The following is a 19,582-nucleotide window of genomic DNA, read 5'->3' as shown; positions in this document are numbered from 1 at the left end:
AGTTTAACCAGATTAATTGAGGCGATAAAGCTGATTTAATTAAATAGTTTGTTTTGCACAAACAATATAAAGTTTTTATTCCTTAAATATGTTTATAAGTTACCTCAGCAATCAACAGTGTAAAGGCAAATCTGCAAGGATGAGCAAATATGCACATTTCTGTAGTGTGAGAGCTAAATTATCAGCCTCCTAATCTCTTGAAACTGGTAATCAACCTCATTTCTATCCTCCAAACAATTCCAATGACATTATTTCTCATTTAGGTGATTCCACAGGGAAACAGCCTGATTCTGCTGTGCTTGTCAAATCTTATCTCCATGCTGTTAATCAGCACATGGACACTGCTCAGGTCTGTTATAGCCTCAGTCTGACACACATTAAAGCGGGAAACGAGTGATTTACGGGGGGCTATTTACAACCTCTGGGGATCCGTGCGTAATTAAAAAGCGAATGGGTGATTGTGTAGAGACAATCAGCATGCCGCAGGGTTTCTCACATCCTCTGAGAAAAGGAGGGAGACTCAGGAGGAGGAGGAGGAGGGAGGGGTGAGGAGGGAGGAGGAGGAGGGTGGAAAGAACTTGAGTTGAGGAATTTGAATCCTGTTTGAAGGGGGAGAGGGACAAGACCGAGGCAGGGGAACGTCTGAGGGAGTCTGAGGGAACCGGTGGGCAGGAGAGACTTTGGACTTTGGTTTAAACACATTCTCAGTGTCTCTGGAAGTGGATCGACTTTGATTCCTCGGGATCTCTCCTCGGACTAAAGTTTTGCTGCGCTTTTGGCTGTGCGCTTTTTTTTTCTCGCTGTGCGCTTTTTTTCCTCGCTGACTTTGATGGTAGGCTACTCCGTGTTGGGATTAACCAAAACAACAACACTAAGGGAAAAAGACTACTCAGAGAGGAGAACCGTCTCCTCAGAAAAGGGAACTGAAACGACTGGATCGGGTTTTCTTTGGTCCCATCTTTGGATAACCACACTTTGTTCCTCACAGTGAAACTTTAACTTTGGATCTTGGGAGCTGCTGAGATGCGGTGATGGAGTCCGCTGATGTTTCCAAGATGACTTCTCCTCTTATTTCCACATGTTGTCTCTTCTCAACTAAAACCATGAGCCGATTGAAGTGGTCTGTTTTGATCCTCACCGTCCTTGTATCTGCTTGGAGTCCAGTTTCTGCAGGTGAACTGACAGGTAAGGTGAAATCATTGCGCATCAGGAAGCTTTTATCCAATCTTCTCTGTTGTTTGTCAACTTAAGTGCAAGGGAAAACATCATAATGAGCAATTAGCCTAGTCAGCCCCCTGCTTCTAACTCATTAAATCAATTTGCTTTGGGTTTGTGAGTTCAACCACAGCTGCAAGTGTGTTCAACATCTGGCAGACATGAAGGAATTCTTTACGCTCATAAAAGACTTGTAGGTGACCAAACAAAAACAGAAAAGTTCTTTTTTTGTTTATAGATTAAGGATGTTTAACTGACTGCTGTAGTGACAGACTAGATAAATGTGATGGAGCAGATTTTGTTGTTGTTGACTGGCATTAAAAGCTGCATCGAGGGGTCATGTTTTAAGAGCAGCTGCAGGATTCATCCCATTTGCAAAATGTGCACTCTTCCTGGGAACTGATCCAAACAAGGTATCCAGACAGAGATTCCCACCAGTCATGGCATTTCCGGAATAGTATGGAATTCTGAGAGATGTATTCCAGGCAAGGAAAAGGGTAAGGGGTTAAATAAATCTTGCCAGGAAGTGAGAAAATCCCTAAAGTCACTTCAGAAGCATAACACAGGGTTTCATAGAAAGTAGGATCAAAAACTGTAATTAGTCATTTTCCATGAGTCTCACAAACCCTGGATATTCTGCCAATCATCTTTTAGAGCACCTATCTGTTAAACTTTGCTGTTGACATGTTGTAATCCATCACAGGATGAAAACATGGGGTCCCTCCAGGGGCCTCCACCTGTCAGCTCACATGCTCAGACCATCATGGTGTTCAGAGTCTCTCTGGGAGCTCTGCTGTCTGCAGATGCATAACAAGGAGAGACAGATACTTCCATGATTTATAAGCTCAGACTGATAATTCAAAGAGATTTTTTCCTAATGTCTCAGTTCCTATTAGAATGAAGGAATAGCTGTGGCTCAGGAGTAAAGGGATGAGGAGGGGCGAAGGGCTTTGGTTTGTGAGTCAGAGTTGGTCTGAGTCAGACTGAAGCAGTGATTTGATGGATGGGGTACGGGGGCAAGAGTGGAGGGGAAAGAGTTGGGAGGGGAGGTGGCAAAATGTGTAGCGATGAATCCGAAGAATGGCATGAAAAGAAGGCTAAATGGGAAAAGGGCAAAGGCGCGGCAGTGAATGGAGGGGCTGAATTACGTAGAGTTAAAAAGCCCAAAAAGATAAAGGAGGGAGTGAGAGGAAGATAAATGCTTGGACTGTGCTGGGTATTTTTGGTATGTGCATGTCCACTGACATTTAACATCTGAGCTTTTCTCCACGATCGGAGTAGGAGTAAGAGACGGGCTGGGAGAGAGGCAGACCATGAAGAAAGTGTGGGACCTCGAGGGAATTCGGGGGACAAAAGGGAGGAGATGGAGTAGTTGTGCACAAATGAATCACTGCAGACAGGCCCCCACACATAAACACACACACATGCACACACAGAGTTTAACTACAGCCTGCCCTCTCTGTCTACCTCTGCATTAAAAGGTTTACAAGCTTATCATTATATAAAAGCAGCCCGAAGAGACAGAGACAGAAAGTAGGGCTGTTTTTGTTCAATAAGGCCATGAAAGAAAAACAAAGTCAGGGTCATGCAGATTCTTGAAAGAGCTCAGCCAAGCTTAAAAATAAAGGGAGGAATGACTTTTTTACGCCAAAAAGCACACACAGAGACGGAGAGGCGGTGAAGCAGAGACACAGCGGGCCTCTTCATTTATTGCACACTCCCTGAACAAGCTTTTTGAAGGCCTGGTTGTGTTTGCATGTTAGGAGTATACGTGCACATTTACAGGATCAAGGGATGTGTTTATAGTATAAGTAAAATAAAGTCTCTCCAAAGTGTGCTATTTACATTACAGGTCTGTTTTCACCAGCAGCTGAATTATGTGCATTTGCGTGAGATAGGTTGTAGTGGAGTCCTCTGGGGGTCACGGTGCAGGGGTCAGAGGTTGAAGGTTGGCCATGAAACAGACTAGGAGGGCGGGTTGACAAGCTTGAGAAAATCTTTACAGGCATCATCACTCAGTGAAACAAGCGTGATTTATCCTTGTTTGAAATTCAAGAAACACAAGCCAAGTTCAAAAATTCTCATGCATTTGTCTTTTATCTACTTTATTGAGCTAAGGAGTGGTTACACCTTATCTTGTCTCCACTCTTTAGAGCATTTATTTAATGCATTTAAAAGAAAATGTGTCCTTGCAGACTCCCATTCCTTTATCCTTGGCACTGCATGCGTGCCTCAGCCTACACGTTCTCCAGAATACTTCTCATTTCTCTTAATGTCACATAAGTATGTAAAGCAGAACTTCCCCCCTTCATATTCACGATGACCCTGCCTGAGTCATTTTCTGCATGTTTAACAGATTCACAGACATCTTGGCAGACGACCTGCAGGCCTATCATTAGTGTTAGAGAGAGAAACCCTGAATATTTGAAGTGTTTGCGTTGAGCTCTCTGTGCTCTGACACTGCCGGAGCTGCAGGAGCGGCCGTCAAGCTAACAAGGATCCTTTTGTGCGGTGTATCCTTTCTGTCCTTCGCAGGTCAGCCTGTCTGTCAGCCAGGGACACCAGATAACCAGAGTCATTCAAAAAGCAGTGGGCTGGATGAACTCTCAGTTCGAAGGCTGTTATCAAACAACTTTTATCAGAGGAAGCACACAACCTAATGATGACTTTAGTGGTGGGGGGATAACTTGATTAATTGATATGTCAACAACAGCTCTGGTGATTAGTCATATTCATGTTTAAGCCATTTGTTAAAGAACATATTTGCTTCTCAAATGGAAAGATTTGCAGCTTTTCTCTGTGTTTTTTTATCACTATGACTTGAATCTCACTTGGTTTGGACTAAATAACACTAATTGATGGTTACTTTAAACAATAGGGAACTTAAGGTTGACTTGATCCACTGCATGAAATGAAAAATCAGCAATTTACTCAAAGTTGAAAGTAAAACTTGTTGAATAGTAGTTCCTCGTGATGTTGGTGAGAAAATGTGATGCTTTTAAATCAGGTCATGTTGACTGTGTTCATAAGAATCCCTGTGAATCACCCAACTTTTAGAGCTGCTACTTATTTTTGTTATCTGCCTAATTGATTATTTTTTAAATCATGTTTTGCATGAATAGGAAAAGTGCAAATCATTACATCTCAGGAGCTGAATGCAGCCAAAGTTTGACATTTTGGCACATTTCAATTAAATTAAATTTGCTTTATTGGCATGAACAAAGACATGTTGTTGCCAAAGCACATACAATTCATACATTACATATATATTCATATCATATTATATTCATTACATATTATATATATTACATATCAGCATATCTCACTTGATGCGGTATGCTCATAAAACCTTCACCCAAAATCAGATACCATGGGATGGTGCGTCCCTCAGGCTGTGACAGGCAGACACATATTTAGCAGCCAGAGGAGCTGCTGACCCTTCCCCCAGGAGAACTGACAGTTTCTCTTCTGGGGTTCATGTTGGGAAGTGTGTTACAATTTTAGTAATTTCCCTGTAGTGGGAATCTCTTAATAAAGAGAACTTGCTGCAGTGGAGGAGGAAGTGCATCTCTGTCTGTATGTCCCCCTGTAGAGCAGTGAGCACATAGACGCTCCTCTCTGGGCAGCCATGTCTGCCCATGTCTCCCTGTCTCTACAGCTAGCTGGTGGTCACTCACTCACTGTTTGGTATCTCTGACACTGTACAGATATTCAGATCATTTATAATCACGGTTTAGGGTCAAATACCAAATCATTCTACTTTATTTTACATTTTATATCCACTGAGTGATAACCTGTTCCAGCTCTCAGAAGTGACAGTTTGACCTAGTTGTTAAAGTTTTTGTTTCAACCCTTAATTCTCCCCTCTCTCTATGAAAGATATGACGTTTGAGCGGAGTCCCACTACCATCATCTCCTCCCTGGAGAAACCCGTGGAAATGCACTGCACCCTGAAAGGCACCGGGGGCGAGGAAGAGGACCCTCCTGATGTGCTCTGGCTGAGAAACGGCGAGCCACTTCCTGACGCTGAAACCAACCAGGTTCAAGTTCACACCGGCAGGAACAGTTGGACGATAATGAGCACGCTCAGGTGGGTCATTATAGTTTGTCTTCACACACGCTAGCTGCTGTCATTTCATGGGATTTAACAACAAAGGAGGTGAAGCGGCCACACCTGACCTAAAAATGTCAATAATGCATCCACTGTGATTGTAGTTGTTTCCTGTTCGTCCACCTTTTCTTTTTCACCCTGTTTAACCAGAATCTTTGCTGGATTAAGTCCACATGTACTGCAGATGTAAATCAGCCCTCTGTTCAACTCCAGCATGTTCCTATCCACTACTATTTACTGATGGTTATTAACATGCACTGTCCTCTTCAATGAAGCCACACTGGGTCATTTGACATTTTTAAGTCTAATTCTTAGATATTTTTTGCAGCATTTTTGCCTTTATTAGATATAGTTATAGTTAGTTATTAGTAGGGATGCACCGATCCTACTTTTTAGGTCCTGATACTGATATTGATACCTGGGCTTTGGTATATGCTGATACCGATACTAGCCGATCCTGGTATTGATTTAACAATCACTATTCCTTAAACGTGAGGATAGAATCATGTTTTGGCAACTTCAGGCTTTTCTGACTTGATGGTGAACTGTACCTAGGTTCCAAGTGCTAAACCAGAGGCTGGAATCCCTTCATTTCAAGGATCCGGAACAATTAAATCCAACAACCTGTCCGTTTTTTCACACTTTGAATCCATTGATTAATAGAAGGTTTCTTCCTTCTTTGCAGTCGGCTACAGCTGACGTAAACTTCCTCCTTGGGCTTCCATCCGTCGAAACATTAGCGCTGCACATGTTGCAAGTTTCCGGCGGAGTTGTTAGCAAAAGAAGCGTGACATGCACCTAAACTGCAGAGCCTCTGTAGTTCTCCTCCATCATGCTCTGCTGGGCTAAAATGCACAGACCGGCTGGCGTTGGTGACGTAGGAGACGCACATGGCTGTAAACACAGAAAAGCATAGAACTGAGATGAATAGATCTGCCATATGGATCGGCACTATATATCGGCCCCTTTTCACCGATATCCGATCTTGCTTTTTGAGTCCGATCTAGCCGATATCCGATACCAGGATTGGGTCGGTGCATCCCTAGTTATTTGATAGGACAGCAGAATAGAGATAAGAAATGTGGGGAGCAGAACGTGGGGGAAAACGTCTCTGTACATGGGGTGCACGCTTTAAACCCAAGCCTAAAACCAGCACCTCAGCACTTTGAAATTAAGTAAAAATAAATGAGTCTACACACTACAGCTCTCCTTCTTTCATCTAATATATTTAATCCAGGTATTATTAGATGGGAAGGAAGGAAAGTAATCATGCTTCTTTATTAGATAGTTTGTTTATTGCTCAATCCTTTTGCAACCTGTCTGATAATATCCTTGTGCACACCAAACAGTATTGAAAAGGTCCACCTGCTCGACATGGGCTCCTATCGATGTGCCGTCTTTTCTGAAAACCATCAGACTCTCTCTGAGGAGGGGGGAATCCAGCTGGAGGGTGAGTTCATCTCCAGCCACAGCTACAAAAATAAGCAGGTCTCCTCTGAGAGCCGAGCTTTTTTATTTGGATAAGGTCGAGACCCTGATTCAGCTAATTCCTCCTCAACAGGCCTTCCTCATTTCTCGGTGGAACCCCAGCACATATCTGTAGTGGCCAACCTATCCCTGAGCCTGAGGTGTGTGGCACACGGACCTCCGGATCCAGTGCGTGTCATCTGGCTGCAGGACGGGGCTCCTCTCAACTCCCTGACGGACCCGGTGGCCCTGTCGCCCTCAACACTCAACCTAGCAGGTATCGTCTTTCACTCTTTATTACTCCAGCAGGCTTAAGCTCCATGTACACAGCTTAGTTAACCATTAAAACACACAGCCTCAGTCAGCCCCTCACTTTGAAATGACGCAGCCTGATGTTCAGTGACGGTAAAACACTCTGGGAAGTGTTTCCTGATTGTTTACTTCATTAAGCTTAGAATGTGTTGGTAGTTCTTGAGATGATGACTTCAAATTGTTTTATATTTTCAAGCAAGTCCAGCACTTTTGCGGCACACAAGACTTTAAAGATCCAAATTATAGACGATAAAAGGTCAATGGTTGATTAATTGAACATTTAACCTGCAACTTGTGCAGCAAAATATCAAACTTTCAAGTAGCTGCAAGAGGATTCTTCTAAAACCTATTTAGGCTGATTAATATTCACTGCTTCAAAAGCAACTCAGCAACTATCTCCCTAAGTTTAAAAGGCTTTTAAGTCCCCTCCTCCATGGATTAAACAAAACCACCAAATGACCCCCCTCCTCACCAGAGAGCAGGCTGGCACAATGCCAAGTGGATACATAAAGGACTCGTCTGGTGGTTGTGTGGTCGATGGGTAAAGGCTGAGCGGCCGGCACGAGAGGGACTCGAGGGGGAAGGAAAAATAGATGGGCAGAGGACATGGGGAGATTAAAGAAACAAGGAGAAAAAGGCTTCTGTTGCTGCTTGAATGCAAACCACAGCTGCCTGCCAGTTAGCTAGTTCGTGTTAAGTCCAGCGGTAGGAGGACAGGCTGAGTCAGACGGAAGGAGGAAGGAGCGGGCGGCAGTGGCTGGTGATAGGATCTGGTTTGACTCATCTAAGCACACTGGCTGGTTGCTGCTGACCAGGGCCCTGTTTGACGGTAACCTACACTCACATCTTTGGAATGGACAGCTGCGTTGGCAGACCACAGGTTCAGACCAGGGAAAACATAAATAATCTTTCAATAGGCCCATAAAGGGGAATGGCATGAAGTACATGCCAACCATGAAGAAGTCCAGAGCAAAACACATCCCTGTGGCTCAGTCGGAGGAAGTTTCCATTCACATTTGATGGACAGTGCAGAAACTAAAGCTCTTTGTTTGCTATGTTCACAAGTTTTAGGAGCAAGCTGATCAGGAAGATTGGTTTCAAATGCTTCAAGCCAGACACTAAAATCCTAAAGAGAAGCACAGCAAATTATTGATTGGTGAATGCCTTAGCCAATCAAATGCATTCAGTTGTTTTCAGCTAAAAGTATTGTGGCTGTTTGTTTCAGAAAAACATTCCCACTTTATTGATAAAGATTTAAGACCTGTGCTAAAGATAAAGATCCACAAGATTTACTTCAAACACTTCTCTATCAATACAGAAAGGTAGTTGATTTATAGGCAGGGCTGCAAATAACGATTATTTTTAGTGTTGACTAATCTATTGATTATATTTCGATTAGCCGATTAGTCACGATTATTTGGCTCAAGTATTTGAGGGCTGCATGAGTCTCTCCTCATCACAAACTCATCCAGATGCCTTTGCTTAGCACAACTTAAATGGAAGGAAAGAAATAGAGTATTGTTGTTGTTGTATTATTTTACTATTTTAAGGCTGTATATATCATTGTATATATCTAAACTATATTTTATCTTTATTTATCTATCTTTATTTTATTTCATTTTTATTTTTATTTTATTTTATGTTATTTTTATTTATTTATTTAATTTAATTAATAATTTTAATTTATTTTATTTTATTTTATTATTTTTTTTATTTTCTATTATTTTATTATTTTTATTTTATTTTATTATTATTTTTATTTTCTATTTTATTTTTATTTTATTTTTATTTTCTATTTTATTTTTATTTATTTATTTTATTTATTTAATTATTTTTATTTTATTTTATTATTTTTTTCTATTTTTTTTAATTTTCTATTATTTTATTATTTTTATTTTATTTTACTTATTGAAACTTCTTCTTGATTGTACTTATGTCTGGGTTGCTGTAACAACTGAATTTCCCCCCCTGGGGGATTAATAAAGTAATATCTTATCTTATCATATCATGTTTTATAACCGTGCAGTAAAACAAATTATCACTGATCTCTTACTGCGTAAATATAAATATCTTATTAGATTAATAGTAATCTGCTTCAAATCAGACAAAATTTTACAACTCAGAATGAAGGCTGGTATTAACAGGAACAGAAAAGAGACAACATGTACATGTCCCGGCCTGCATGTTATTTTATCATACAACAATAATAATAAACAACAATAATATGACGCGTCAACGCTACATTTTCCACGTCAACGTAATCAATTATATCGACTTATCATTGCAGCCCTATCTATAGGTAATAAAAGTAAAATTGAAGCATGCATGCAGAGTCATAAATCAAACAACCAAAAGAGCAACCTGTCACAGCCCTGATACTTTCTGATGTACTTCTCATGTCATCCAAGAAAGGGAAGCACTGTACTCTTCCCCAGCTGACATCAGCACTGTTGGCCAATGCTGGGACGCTTGTGTGTTCCTCCTGGTGACCGATCATGACAGCTTCAGCTGACCAGGGGGATGCTGTGTTGCGGTTTTGCTAAAGGGGAAGGAAAGAGACACAAGGGGCGAATGGTGCATTTTGACTATGGCCTGATGAGCAGTTAATTCACCCACACAGGCAGTGGTCATCCCATCAGCCCTCCCTTCTGTCCCTCTCTCACAATCCCTCACTTCACCAAGAGAGGATCGTACCCCCTGTTCTTTTTCCGGCCCCAGCACAATGGAGGCATGGTGCCGTCGGCGCAGAGCAACACTGCGTAATGCTGTGTGAGCCTCAGTTTGTGGCTGATTGACAATGTCAGGGTGTTAGATAACAGTGATAATACTCAAATGTCACATGTTTCAGTCTGTGTGTGTGTGTGTGTGTGTATTCGCCTGTGTTGTGGAATGATTCAAGCATGTGTGAGCATGCTCTGAGTCACTTTGTGAGAGGACTCATTCTCTGTTGAATGTCAGCATGTGTCAGGGTTTTGCCCCCTTTAGAGGAGCCCCAGCCTCTGCAGGGCAGCAGCTCCAGTTCTTTCACCTGGACCTCAACATGTCAGCTCTCTTTGTTACAGACTCTTTAGAAACATTCAACTTCTCTTCTTCACCATGAACTATTTGCATGAATCAAGAACTCACACAACATCAGACTCTTGGTGATAGAGATACTTAGGTTTCAGAATGAGCTAAGTGTGATTAATGTCAGTGTAAGTTCCACATTTTATTTAAGGCTTTATGTCAATCTGATTGAAAAAAGTTGAACTTCCTGCCCGGAAAGTCATCAGAGAGTCTAAAGACTAGAAGCTGTTTGAAGGAAATATAGTTGTTAGTTTACAAAAAACTTTGAAGTGCTGTTTAAAGGAGTTATGTGAGACTAAGTTGCTGCAAAACTTAAACATTTTCAACCAGAATTACTTCAGTTTTAACATAAAAATCTTTACACTTGCAGTTCAGATCTTTGCTTTGACACTCATGTAAAAAAAAAAACTGTTAAATCCTTTTTTTTTCACCTCAAACAGATCTCCAAAAGAAGATCTTTCCTTTCCCCCTCCGATCTGTCCAAAGTCATCCATGCTTTGATTTTTTCTAGTCTTGGTTTTTGTAATGCACCTTTAACAGATATCAGTCAGAGCTCCCTCCACAGACTCCAGCTAGTCCAAAATGCAGCCTCTCAGATTTTAACAGGCACATCAAAATACCAACACATCACTCCTGTCCTGCTAATTATTTATCATGTTGATTTTAAGATTTTATTGATTACTTTTAAATGTTAATGGACAGGCCTCAAACTATTTAAGAGACCTTTTAACCCCCTATGTGCCTGGGTGGCTCCTCAGGTCTGTGGATGCATCTCTGCTGGTTGTGCCAAGATCCCGCCTTAAAACAAAAAGTGACCGGGCCTTTTCAATCAGAGCTCCAAGACTGTGGAACTCCTGACAGTCCACAACCTTAACTGCTTTTAAATCCTCCCTAAAAACATTTTTATATAAGAAGGCATTTCTCCACCCCTAATTCTTGAATGTGCTCTGCATTCAGATGTCTGTCTTTTTCTTCTCCCTGTTTGCACCATTTTTTATGCTTTGTAACTCTCTGCTTTTTTGTTGTGAAGCACTTTGTAACCTTGTTAAGAAAAGTGCTATATAAATAAAGTTTATTATTATATTATATTCATAATATCAGTGCTACTATGTTGATTATCTGATCTTTTACTCCAGCATCAAACGACCAAAGTTGATTGAAAAAGGTGTAAAAATGTATCAGGGCATAAAAGAATACATGCATTCTTGACACATTGGATGTCCATTCCAGTGGAGGAAATGTTATTTAGTGCATGCAGGCACCTGGAGTCTTTTTAATGTATTCCGCTCTGCCTCTGAGACCCCCTGAGTCTGCTTCTGTCAAGCAAACACTAACTCCAAACTTACCAAAACCCCTTTGACTGAGATATCACCTTACCGTATGGAAGCTATTACCGCCACACTATTCTCACTTCAGTTTGAACTTTCACACTTTTTTCATGCTGAGCTCAGTTCCTTGGTTTTTTAGGAATACGCTGAATGTTCCTGCTTCACACGCATGTGTTGTTTCCCGTCCAGGTTTAAACAGGACCAGCACCTTTTCTTGTGAGGCTCACAACCGCAAAGGTGTGGCCACCTCTGGATCTGGAACTATTACTGGTAGGCATCACATTGTTTTAACATTCTTTCACCCCCTTCTAAATGATTCTTCACTATTACATTTGTATTTTTAATGCCTTATGTTCTTCCTTTCTTTAGTTCTTCCATCCCAGCCTCAGAATCTGAGATCTGTGGAGACCACGCCGACCAGTCTTCGTTTATCATGGCGGCCTGGCTTTGGAGGCGACTACCCGATTGTCCGTTGTTCAGTTCAGGTGAGGTGACATTGGATAAATGTTTGCCCTGCCTTTCAAACTCTTCCTTTGTTTCGAGGACTCTAGTCTAGTTTTTAAAGGAAGGAGAGTTTGCTTTCCTTTTCTTCTTTAAACTCATCCTCTACCCTCCCTGCTTTATTCATGTACCAGTGGATCAGGTTTCACTCTGGGAAAGTGGCCTCCTGGACTAATCATATGTAGCACCACTCCCTCTCTCTCTGTCTCTCTCTCTCTCTCTCTCTCTCTCTCTCTCTCCCTCTCTCTCTCCCTCTCTCTCTCTCCCTCTCTCTCTCTCTCTGTGTCTCTCTGCCACTATGCTGTGGCCACTACAGCTCTTAGCAGAGAGGAGGAACATTTTCTCCTGAAGAAGGGAGTAGTGCAGCACCACCCCTAAACGTCTGGTTCTAATAAAGCTGCCCCTCATACCTCTTGCTGTTCTTACCCCCAGCCCCTCCCCTCAGCCCCTCCTCACCCCCCTCACCCTCATGGGGAACAAGGCGAGGGGCCAGCCTCTGCAGAATGGGGCAAAAATCTGAATTTAACGGCTCATTGTGCGGTGAAGAGAAACATGGAAAACAGAACTGTGTGGAGAGCAGAGAGATATGAATGTACTGCACAAAGAAAGCTTGAAGACAGACGGCACAAAGGATAGAATGAACAGCAGAGTGAGAGAGAAAGGAAGAACAAAAGTTGAGGAGAAAGTCAGTCAAAGAAAACAGGAAAAGGCAGTGACAGCAGGTATTGTAGCTCTGAGCCATTCAAGGGGAATGCAGTATGAAGTGTGACTCAGGGCTGAGCTGTACTATTAGATTAAACACAGTTGTTTACAGGCTGGACGGTGATTCATCGAGTCAGGAATGGAGCTCATTCTCTCTCTGTCTCTCTTTCTCACACACACACACTCATTCATAGGCTTTAATATTCTTTTGAATCACACCACCAGCTCACGCCATCACTCACCCAGCTTCTTACAGGACGTCTGAATACTCATATTGTTTGTAAAGTCATTGTCAAAGCACTTCAAAGTAGCACCTGCTGCCCTCACACATCTACTCTGTTTGTGTCGCCGCTGTTATTTAGACGTTTTTAACTCTTACTTAAAGCCCACCCTGCTAAGTGCAGTCTGTAGCCTGCAGGAGCGGCTTCTTTATAAGCGACGCTGCAGAGAACAATAGTCCAAATTAACATCTTTAATGTGGTTTTAAAATTGCTGCAATGAAGGATTTTTTTCCTGGCTCGTGTTCCTCTTAAAATGTGTTTACCACGGAGAGTTTGCAGAGGCAGCAGGTTCCTGACTGTGATTGTGTTTGATGACTTCTGCTTTCAGTGCACCTTCTCAGCCTGGGTCATGTTTAAAACAGCAGTGAAGCAGATTTTACACCATTTTTGGCAATTACCACTTAATGACCCTCCCCCCCTCCTCTGTTACTGTATGTACCAAACTCCAACCTCCTGTCTTTTCTTCCACCAGACTGTACAAAGAAAGGGAAGTAATACATGAAAAAACTAAAAGGACATTTTGATTTAAAAAAGAGGAAGTTTTTGTTGTTGATGTCAATGTTATTAAATATCAAACTTTACCCTGCAAACTCACATAGTTTATTTTAGATTTAAAACTTTTATAGCTCCTGCAGTCCAAGACAAATCAACAAATACAGTTTGATTGTAAAAGAAAAAGTGTCCATGATCTTCATCAAGTTTTTCATGAATGCTGTTTTCAAAACTATTTGAGAACACTGAACTTGCTGTATTAATAATGAAGATACATTACTCAACTCAACTCAACTTTATTTATAAAGCACTTTAAAAACAACCACAGCCAAAACAGAGTGCTGTACATAAATAGACAAACAACACAGGCATGAAACAATTAAAACACAAGATAACAAAATAATAAAAACAATAAAACATTAGAAACAATAAATAAACCGCCTCCATATGTCAAAGGTCAAGCTTTCCAGAATCTTCCCTGGTGTTAGCCCTACATGTGACAGATGCAAACAAGCTCCAGACAGTCTTATTCACACCTTTTGGTCATGTCCAAACCTCAAAACATTCTGGTCTGCAATATTTGATGTATACTCAGAGCTTACAGGTCAAACTATCACACCGTGTCCTTTTCTGGGTCTTTTTGGGGTGCAATCGGGGGAACTCACTCTGACTAAAGTGCAGTTGAGTCGTATAGCCTACTCAGCCCTTCTTGCGAGGCGTCTCATTCTCTTGAATTGGAAGAGTGACCGTCCTCCTACTTTCAGCAGGTGGATTTGTGAGGTGATGTATTTTCTCAAAATCGAAAAGATAAGACACACACTACGGGGATCAACTGGGAAATTTGATACAATATGGTATCCTTTTATTTCCTACGTGGAACGATTGACAGTGCCGCGGATAAAAAGGGGTATGGCTCTGTAAAAATCACCAACTCTGCGATCTGGTGCACTTTTTAATTTATTTTTATGTAATTTATTTATATATTTCTCCTTTAAATTGTTATTGTCTTTATTTTGCTTTTTGTTTTCTAATATCATTTTGTCTTGGCTGTCCAGTGACTGGAAGCCAGTTGTATTTAATTTTGTCAGGTTTTCTCTTTATTATTTCTGTATTGTCTTTGTTGTATTTGTCTGTCTGTATGGAAGACTCAATAAATACACCATGACTAAAAAAAAAAGAAACAATAAATAAAAACAAACCATAAAACACTAAAACAGGAGCAGAGTCTCATGTGGGGTGGAAAGCCAAGGAATAAAAATGGGTTTTAAGACGAGTTTTAAAAATGGACAGTGAGGAGGCTTGTCTAATGTGGAGGGGAAGCTCATTCCATAATTTATTTCCACATTACCTCACAGAAATAGTACTGACAGTGTAGATTAAGAGCATGTTTCCCATAATCAAACAGTTGCTTTTTCCATTAGAGCTGTCATGATATCAGATTTTTACCTTGTGATTATCGTTGCCAAAAAAACAGGATATCATCATGATATTCATGGAAAACTTAAAAAAATAAGAATGAGGCTTTCAGTCAAATTAAGGAAATGCAAGACAAGGGTGGAGTGACAAGTTACTGCATAAACTTCACTGATAAACACAGTTGACTTACATGTCATTGTGTTAAAGTGTCTTAAGATAACATTTGTCACTGAAGCTGTATAAATAAAGATTCATTTCTTGGTTGATTGATTGCCCAAGCATTCCTAATGATGCTCAAAGTTTTGTTTAATCTGCGCCACCAACCCTGTGACAGAAACTTCTCATTGAATTAAACTCCTTGTCTTCTTCTGCGTTTAGTCCTGAGTTACATGTTGTCCACAAACATCCCGTCTTATTTACAGAATTCAGAAAACTCCCAAAACTTGCGTGGGAACTTTTTGGGTGGGGATAGAGAACCTCACTTTTACCTGTCATCTTCTCTGACATGATTTGTGCTGCAGTAGGAAACACACACCTTGGTTAAGACTAGCTAGCTAGTTAATGAGTCTTCTTCTTCCCTATGTTTTACAACCAGTGTATATACCAGCATATTTCAACAGCCCTACTATCTATCCCCCCCAAAAATATTTTTGAATCTGCTAGTTTTTGCATTTGGTTGTTAAGATCTTTCTCAGAATGTATGTGCTTCAACTGGAATCAATGTCTCTGTTGATTGTACGGTGTTCTTCTGCAAACCACTGCAGAAATATGTGGTATTATACATGAAGGTCATGTAATAACAGCATCTAGTTATCTTTGTGCAACAACACTGGCGTCAAAGCTAATCTAAGATTGTTGTCTGAATATTCCAGGCCAAGCTTTCAGGAGAGTCCTTCACAGCCGGCCCGGATAAAATGATCCACAACCAGAATGTGAACATCCCACCAGCCACGCACTTCATCGGGGACCTGGATCCCCACACCCTCTATGCAGTCAGAGTGGCCTGTCACAGCAGCCAGGGCCCGTCTGACTGGTCGCCCTGGGTGGAGCTACTCACCAAAGAAGGAGGTAAGCCTTCCAAGTTTAAGAGATGTTTGTTTTCACTCTGGATGTCTTTTCTAAGTGTGTGTGTGTGGGATCACTGCCTCTGAAGTGAGTCAGGGTCAAGGCTGTGTTGTTGGGCTACTGATTGAGGTCTAAGTCAAAGTCTCCTCCTCCCACTCTTGCAGTGGACTGTAATCACTACATGACAGACGCAGCCCAGCAGCTAGCAGGCATGGCTTAGTGATTGATTTAGGGGACGTTTTGGTCTGTAAGGAGGATTGTTTGCACATAAATAACAACTTTTTACCACAGGATTTTTTTTTATATCCAAGTCTCAAGTCATTGGAGGTGAACTGCAGCTTTTGAGCCGCCTGATTAATGCTGATAAGAATGACCCAACTTTACAATTCTTGCATTTAAAGCTGTATTAAGGCGTTTTTCGACCGGTGGACTTGGCGTCTAAATTTAGTTCAGGGGTAGATAATCTCCCCCTAAAAAGCCCCTGCTAGAGGGTAGTACTCATCAAAGGTCCCGGGACTTTCAGGGGGCGGGGCCTGCATTGCTGAATGTGTCTGATTGGTAGATTAACTGCAGTGTTTTTATTCCACCCGCCGGTGGTGTGCATTTATTTATTTTTTTCCTCCATACGTCACTGGTCTGATTTGCACAATCTACCCGGTACATCAGCCCGCGGTCGAAACGCAGACAACAATGGGGGCACAGGAACCTTTTAGTTCCGGGTGGAGTAGTTCTGGGGGCTAAAATACCCCGTAACTCTTGGTCAAAATGCACCTCTTCGGTCCAGACTCTCTGCTCATGGGGACAGAGCCTTCTCAGTGGCGGCCCCAAAGCTGTGGAACAGCCTACCTTTCCAGGTTAGAGCTGCACAGTCTGTGGATCACTTTAAAACACTACTTAAAACCCATCTTTTCTCCTCGGTGTTCAGTCCCAGCTAAACAAGAATCCTTGGCTTCTTACTTTTTACTCTTTTTATTTCCTAAATTGAGCTCTTACTATTCTTTTATTGTTTTTATTTATTGTTATACTGTGTATGATTATATTGTATTTTAATAACTGTACAGCACTTTGGTCAAGTGAGGTTGTTTTGAATGTGCTTTATAAATAAAGCTTGACTTGACTTGACTTTAGTGTAGCCTAGAGTAGATCATTCTGTGCTCACTTTATGATTTACTCTCTTTTTTTTGTTAGATGAAAGTCATAACACAAGCCTTCCTCAGGTCTCATGTCTGTCACAGTGGTTAATGGTGTTGTGTAATAAGTGTTGTGCTGCAGCTCTGTTCTGATGATCTGGGCCTGTTTGTTTTCTGATTTGAGTCTCAAGCAGTCACAGGCTTGAAAACACTCACCTTCCTGACCCCTGTGGTGCTGTGCTCACATTCACGCTGGCAGCTCGACAGCTTGATGAAAGACGGCAATTTGCCTAAAGGAGTGCTCTTGATTATCAAGGACACGTAAATGATCTTTAAAGGGTGTTTTTACCCCAATTCTCATTCATTAAGCATTGACTGGCTTGTTTTTACTGACTCAGACACATCGGGAACATATGCTGTTATAAGAAAGAGTCAGCGAATCAAGTTACAGTGCACTGTTAGTCATAATATATCTTCCTGCACCCCTTCACTTAGTCTGTGTTTATGAAGAATACCAGACACGAGTCGCTGTTCCTCCACCAGCCCGTTTTTAAAATGTAAACTCATGGAGCAGACTGGAAGTGAAGGGACAGAGTAGGTGGAGACTGAGACAGGCTGAGAAGGAGGGAGGGAGGGCAGACGTTGAGTTCGGATCGGAGGACTCTGTTCATGCTGTAACGCTGGGCTGCTCAGAGTTTGAACTGAGGTGGGATTTTCCATGCCAGCTCATGCTGCTTCTATCCCTGGATAAATGAGAGTGGAAACAGTGAAGAGGAGAGATATGCCACAGGAGGGATGATGGGGGCTTTCCATAGTTTGGGCTGCTTCTAATTTGAAAACATTTCAACACAACATTTCTCATGAATAATAAAAAAAAAGAAGTAGCACTCTTTAAAATGCTTCTCTTTTTTAAAAAGGACAAGAAGTGGTCTTGAGCTCTTGTAAGGATTTTCCAGTTTCAGTTCTTTGTTATGTGACAGAGTTCTGGTTTTGTTTCAAAGGAAACATTCTGCGTCTTAGTTTCCTTTGGAACCCGCTGCTTCATTCCTGCACTTGCTGCTCTCTCTGCACTTGTTCCATTGAGACAGAGGATGAAAGGAAAGCAAGATAAGATTTATCTTGTGGTCAGAGATAGTTCAGGAGGTATTTAAGGTCAGAGAGAGGGAGTGAATGAGGAGGAAAGGTAGCCAGCTCACAGAGAGCTCCCACAGGGCTCTGTTGCTGAGCCTGGATATTTCTCTCTGAGCTTCTCTGCTCCATTTGTTTCTCATTTATAAATGTGAAGATATATGCCGCTGTATTAGCTCTTCGATGTGTCACCCTGGCATAAACATCCCTACGTCTCCTCCTTCTTTCTCCTTCTTCACTCCACACAGACTTATCCCCTACCAGTTTAATTATATGTTAAATCCTAACATTGCCCTTCAGGCCTGGTCTAACTTTGTAATGTTGCAACACTGTTTTTCTACCTCACATGCAACAAACTGAGATTTATTCCTGGCATCAAAAAAACACGTTTTTTGCAGAGTCCAGTCTTTCAACTTCATCTCTCATTTCCCTCCTTTCTTGACCCCACATGACCTCTGATTTATCTCCCCACAGCACACAGCTAGGCACTGTGGGAAAGACAAAAAAGTGGGGTTAATGGTGGCAGTACGCAGGGAATGGATGGAAGAGAAGGGAAACAAGGGAAGAGGGGGCGCTTTGAGAAAACACTCATTTTGCTATTTTCCCAAAGCTCACTATTTTCCCGGGGGGAGAGCGATCAGAAGAGAAGGGGAAGGGGGCGGCGGGAGAGGAAGCAAAGTGACCTATGTTAGTCTCCTAATCCTAAAGCTGCTGCAGTGAGACTTTGCTTTACATGCTGTATCTATTTTGGAAGCCATGACTCTAGGGATTCAGTTTTCAAAAAAAAGGAACCAATAAGACCAACTCTGGTTATACTGCTTCCTCTGTTTCTGCACTTGAAGCGACACTAGACTGAATCCTGAGTTAAGGACATACATGTAGGTCTGATGGAAGTGAGTCATGGCAAAGTGGTTCAACACACATGTATCACATTTAATCCTGCTTAGTAGGACTTCTCTAAAAGACTCCATTTACTCAACAGTCTGTTGTAACATTGAAATGAGGGGATGTCCTTAAAAGCCATTTTTTGATGACACCAATATTTGAGCGCAGACCCATCTGGGGATTGTTTCTCATGTGTAGCGCAGAGTTTGTTTTCATTAATGGATGCTAAATCCGAGGGTTATGAGTCAACATTTGGCTTACGAATGACCCTTTTCCATCCACGTGTTGAGCCTCACAGTGACTAACTGTCCTGAGAGAAAGAAATGAGGAGTCCAGAAAGAGCCTCCACGCGATGTTTGAGCTGTCTAACATGGTCAGACGACACTGTTTCTTCTAAAGCTGAACACAGCAGGATATGAAACAGTAGTGTGGTGTATCCAGATGTTAACCTCTGCTGTTGTGAACTAATTGTGGCTCAGATAT

At 41.7% G+C, this 19,582-nt stretch overlaps 1 protein-coding gene across 1 annotated transcript in view; it reads left to right on the top strand.

Annotated features, from left to right (window-relative positions):
- Window positions 1-614: 614 nt before the first annotated feature.
- Window positions 615-19,582, top strand: part of LOC117825524 (tyrosine-protein kinase receptor UFO) — a 32,971-nt gene continuing 14,003 nt past the window's right edge. The window contains exons 1-7 of the mRNA XM_034701418.1: window positions 615-1,185; window positions 5,095-5,305; window positions 6,676-6,776; window positions 6,888-7,070; window positions 11,689-11,769; window positions 11,869-11,984; window positions 15,764-15,959. Coding sequence (XP_034557309.1) covers window positions 1,032-1,185; window positions 5,095-5,305; window positions 6,676-6,776; window positions 6,888-7,070; window positions 11,689-11,769; window positions 11,869-11,984; window positions 15,764-15,959 — 1,042 coding nt within the window. The 5' untranslated portion in view covers window positions 615-1,031. The remainder of the gene's footprint in view (window positions 1,186-5,094; window positions 5,306-6,675; window positions 6,777-6,887; window positions 7,071-11,688; window positions 11,770-11,868; window positions 11,985-15,763; window positions 15,960-19,582) is intronic.

This window comes from Notolabrus celidotus, chromosome 14, assembly GCF_009762535.1.
Source record: "Notolabrus celidotus isolate fNotCel1 chromosome 14, fNotCel1.pri, whole genome shotgun sequence".
NCBI classification, from domain to species: domain Eukaryota; kingdom Metazoa; phylum Chordata; class Actinopteri; order Labriformes; family Labridae; genus Notolabrus; species Notolabrus celidotus.
This window is presented reverse-complemented; position numbering and strand designations above follow the sequence as displayed.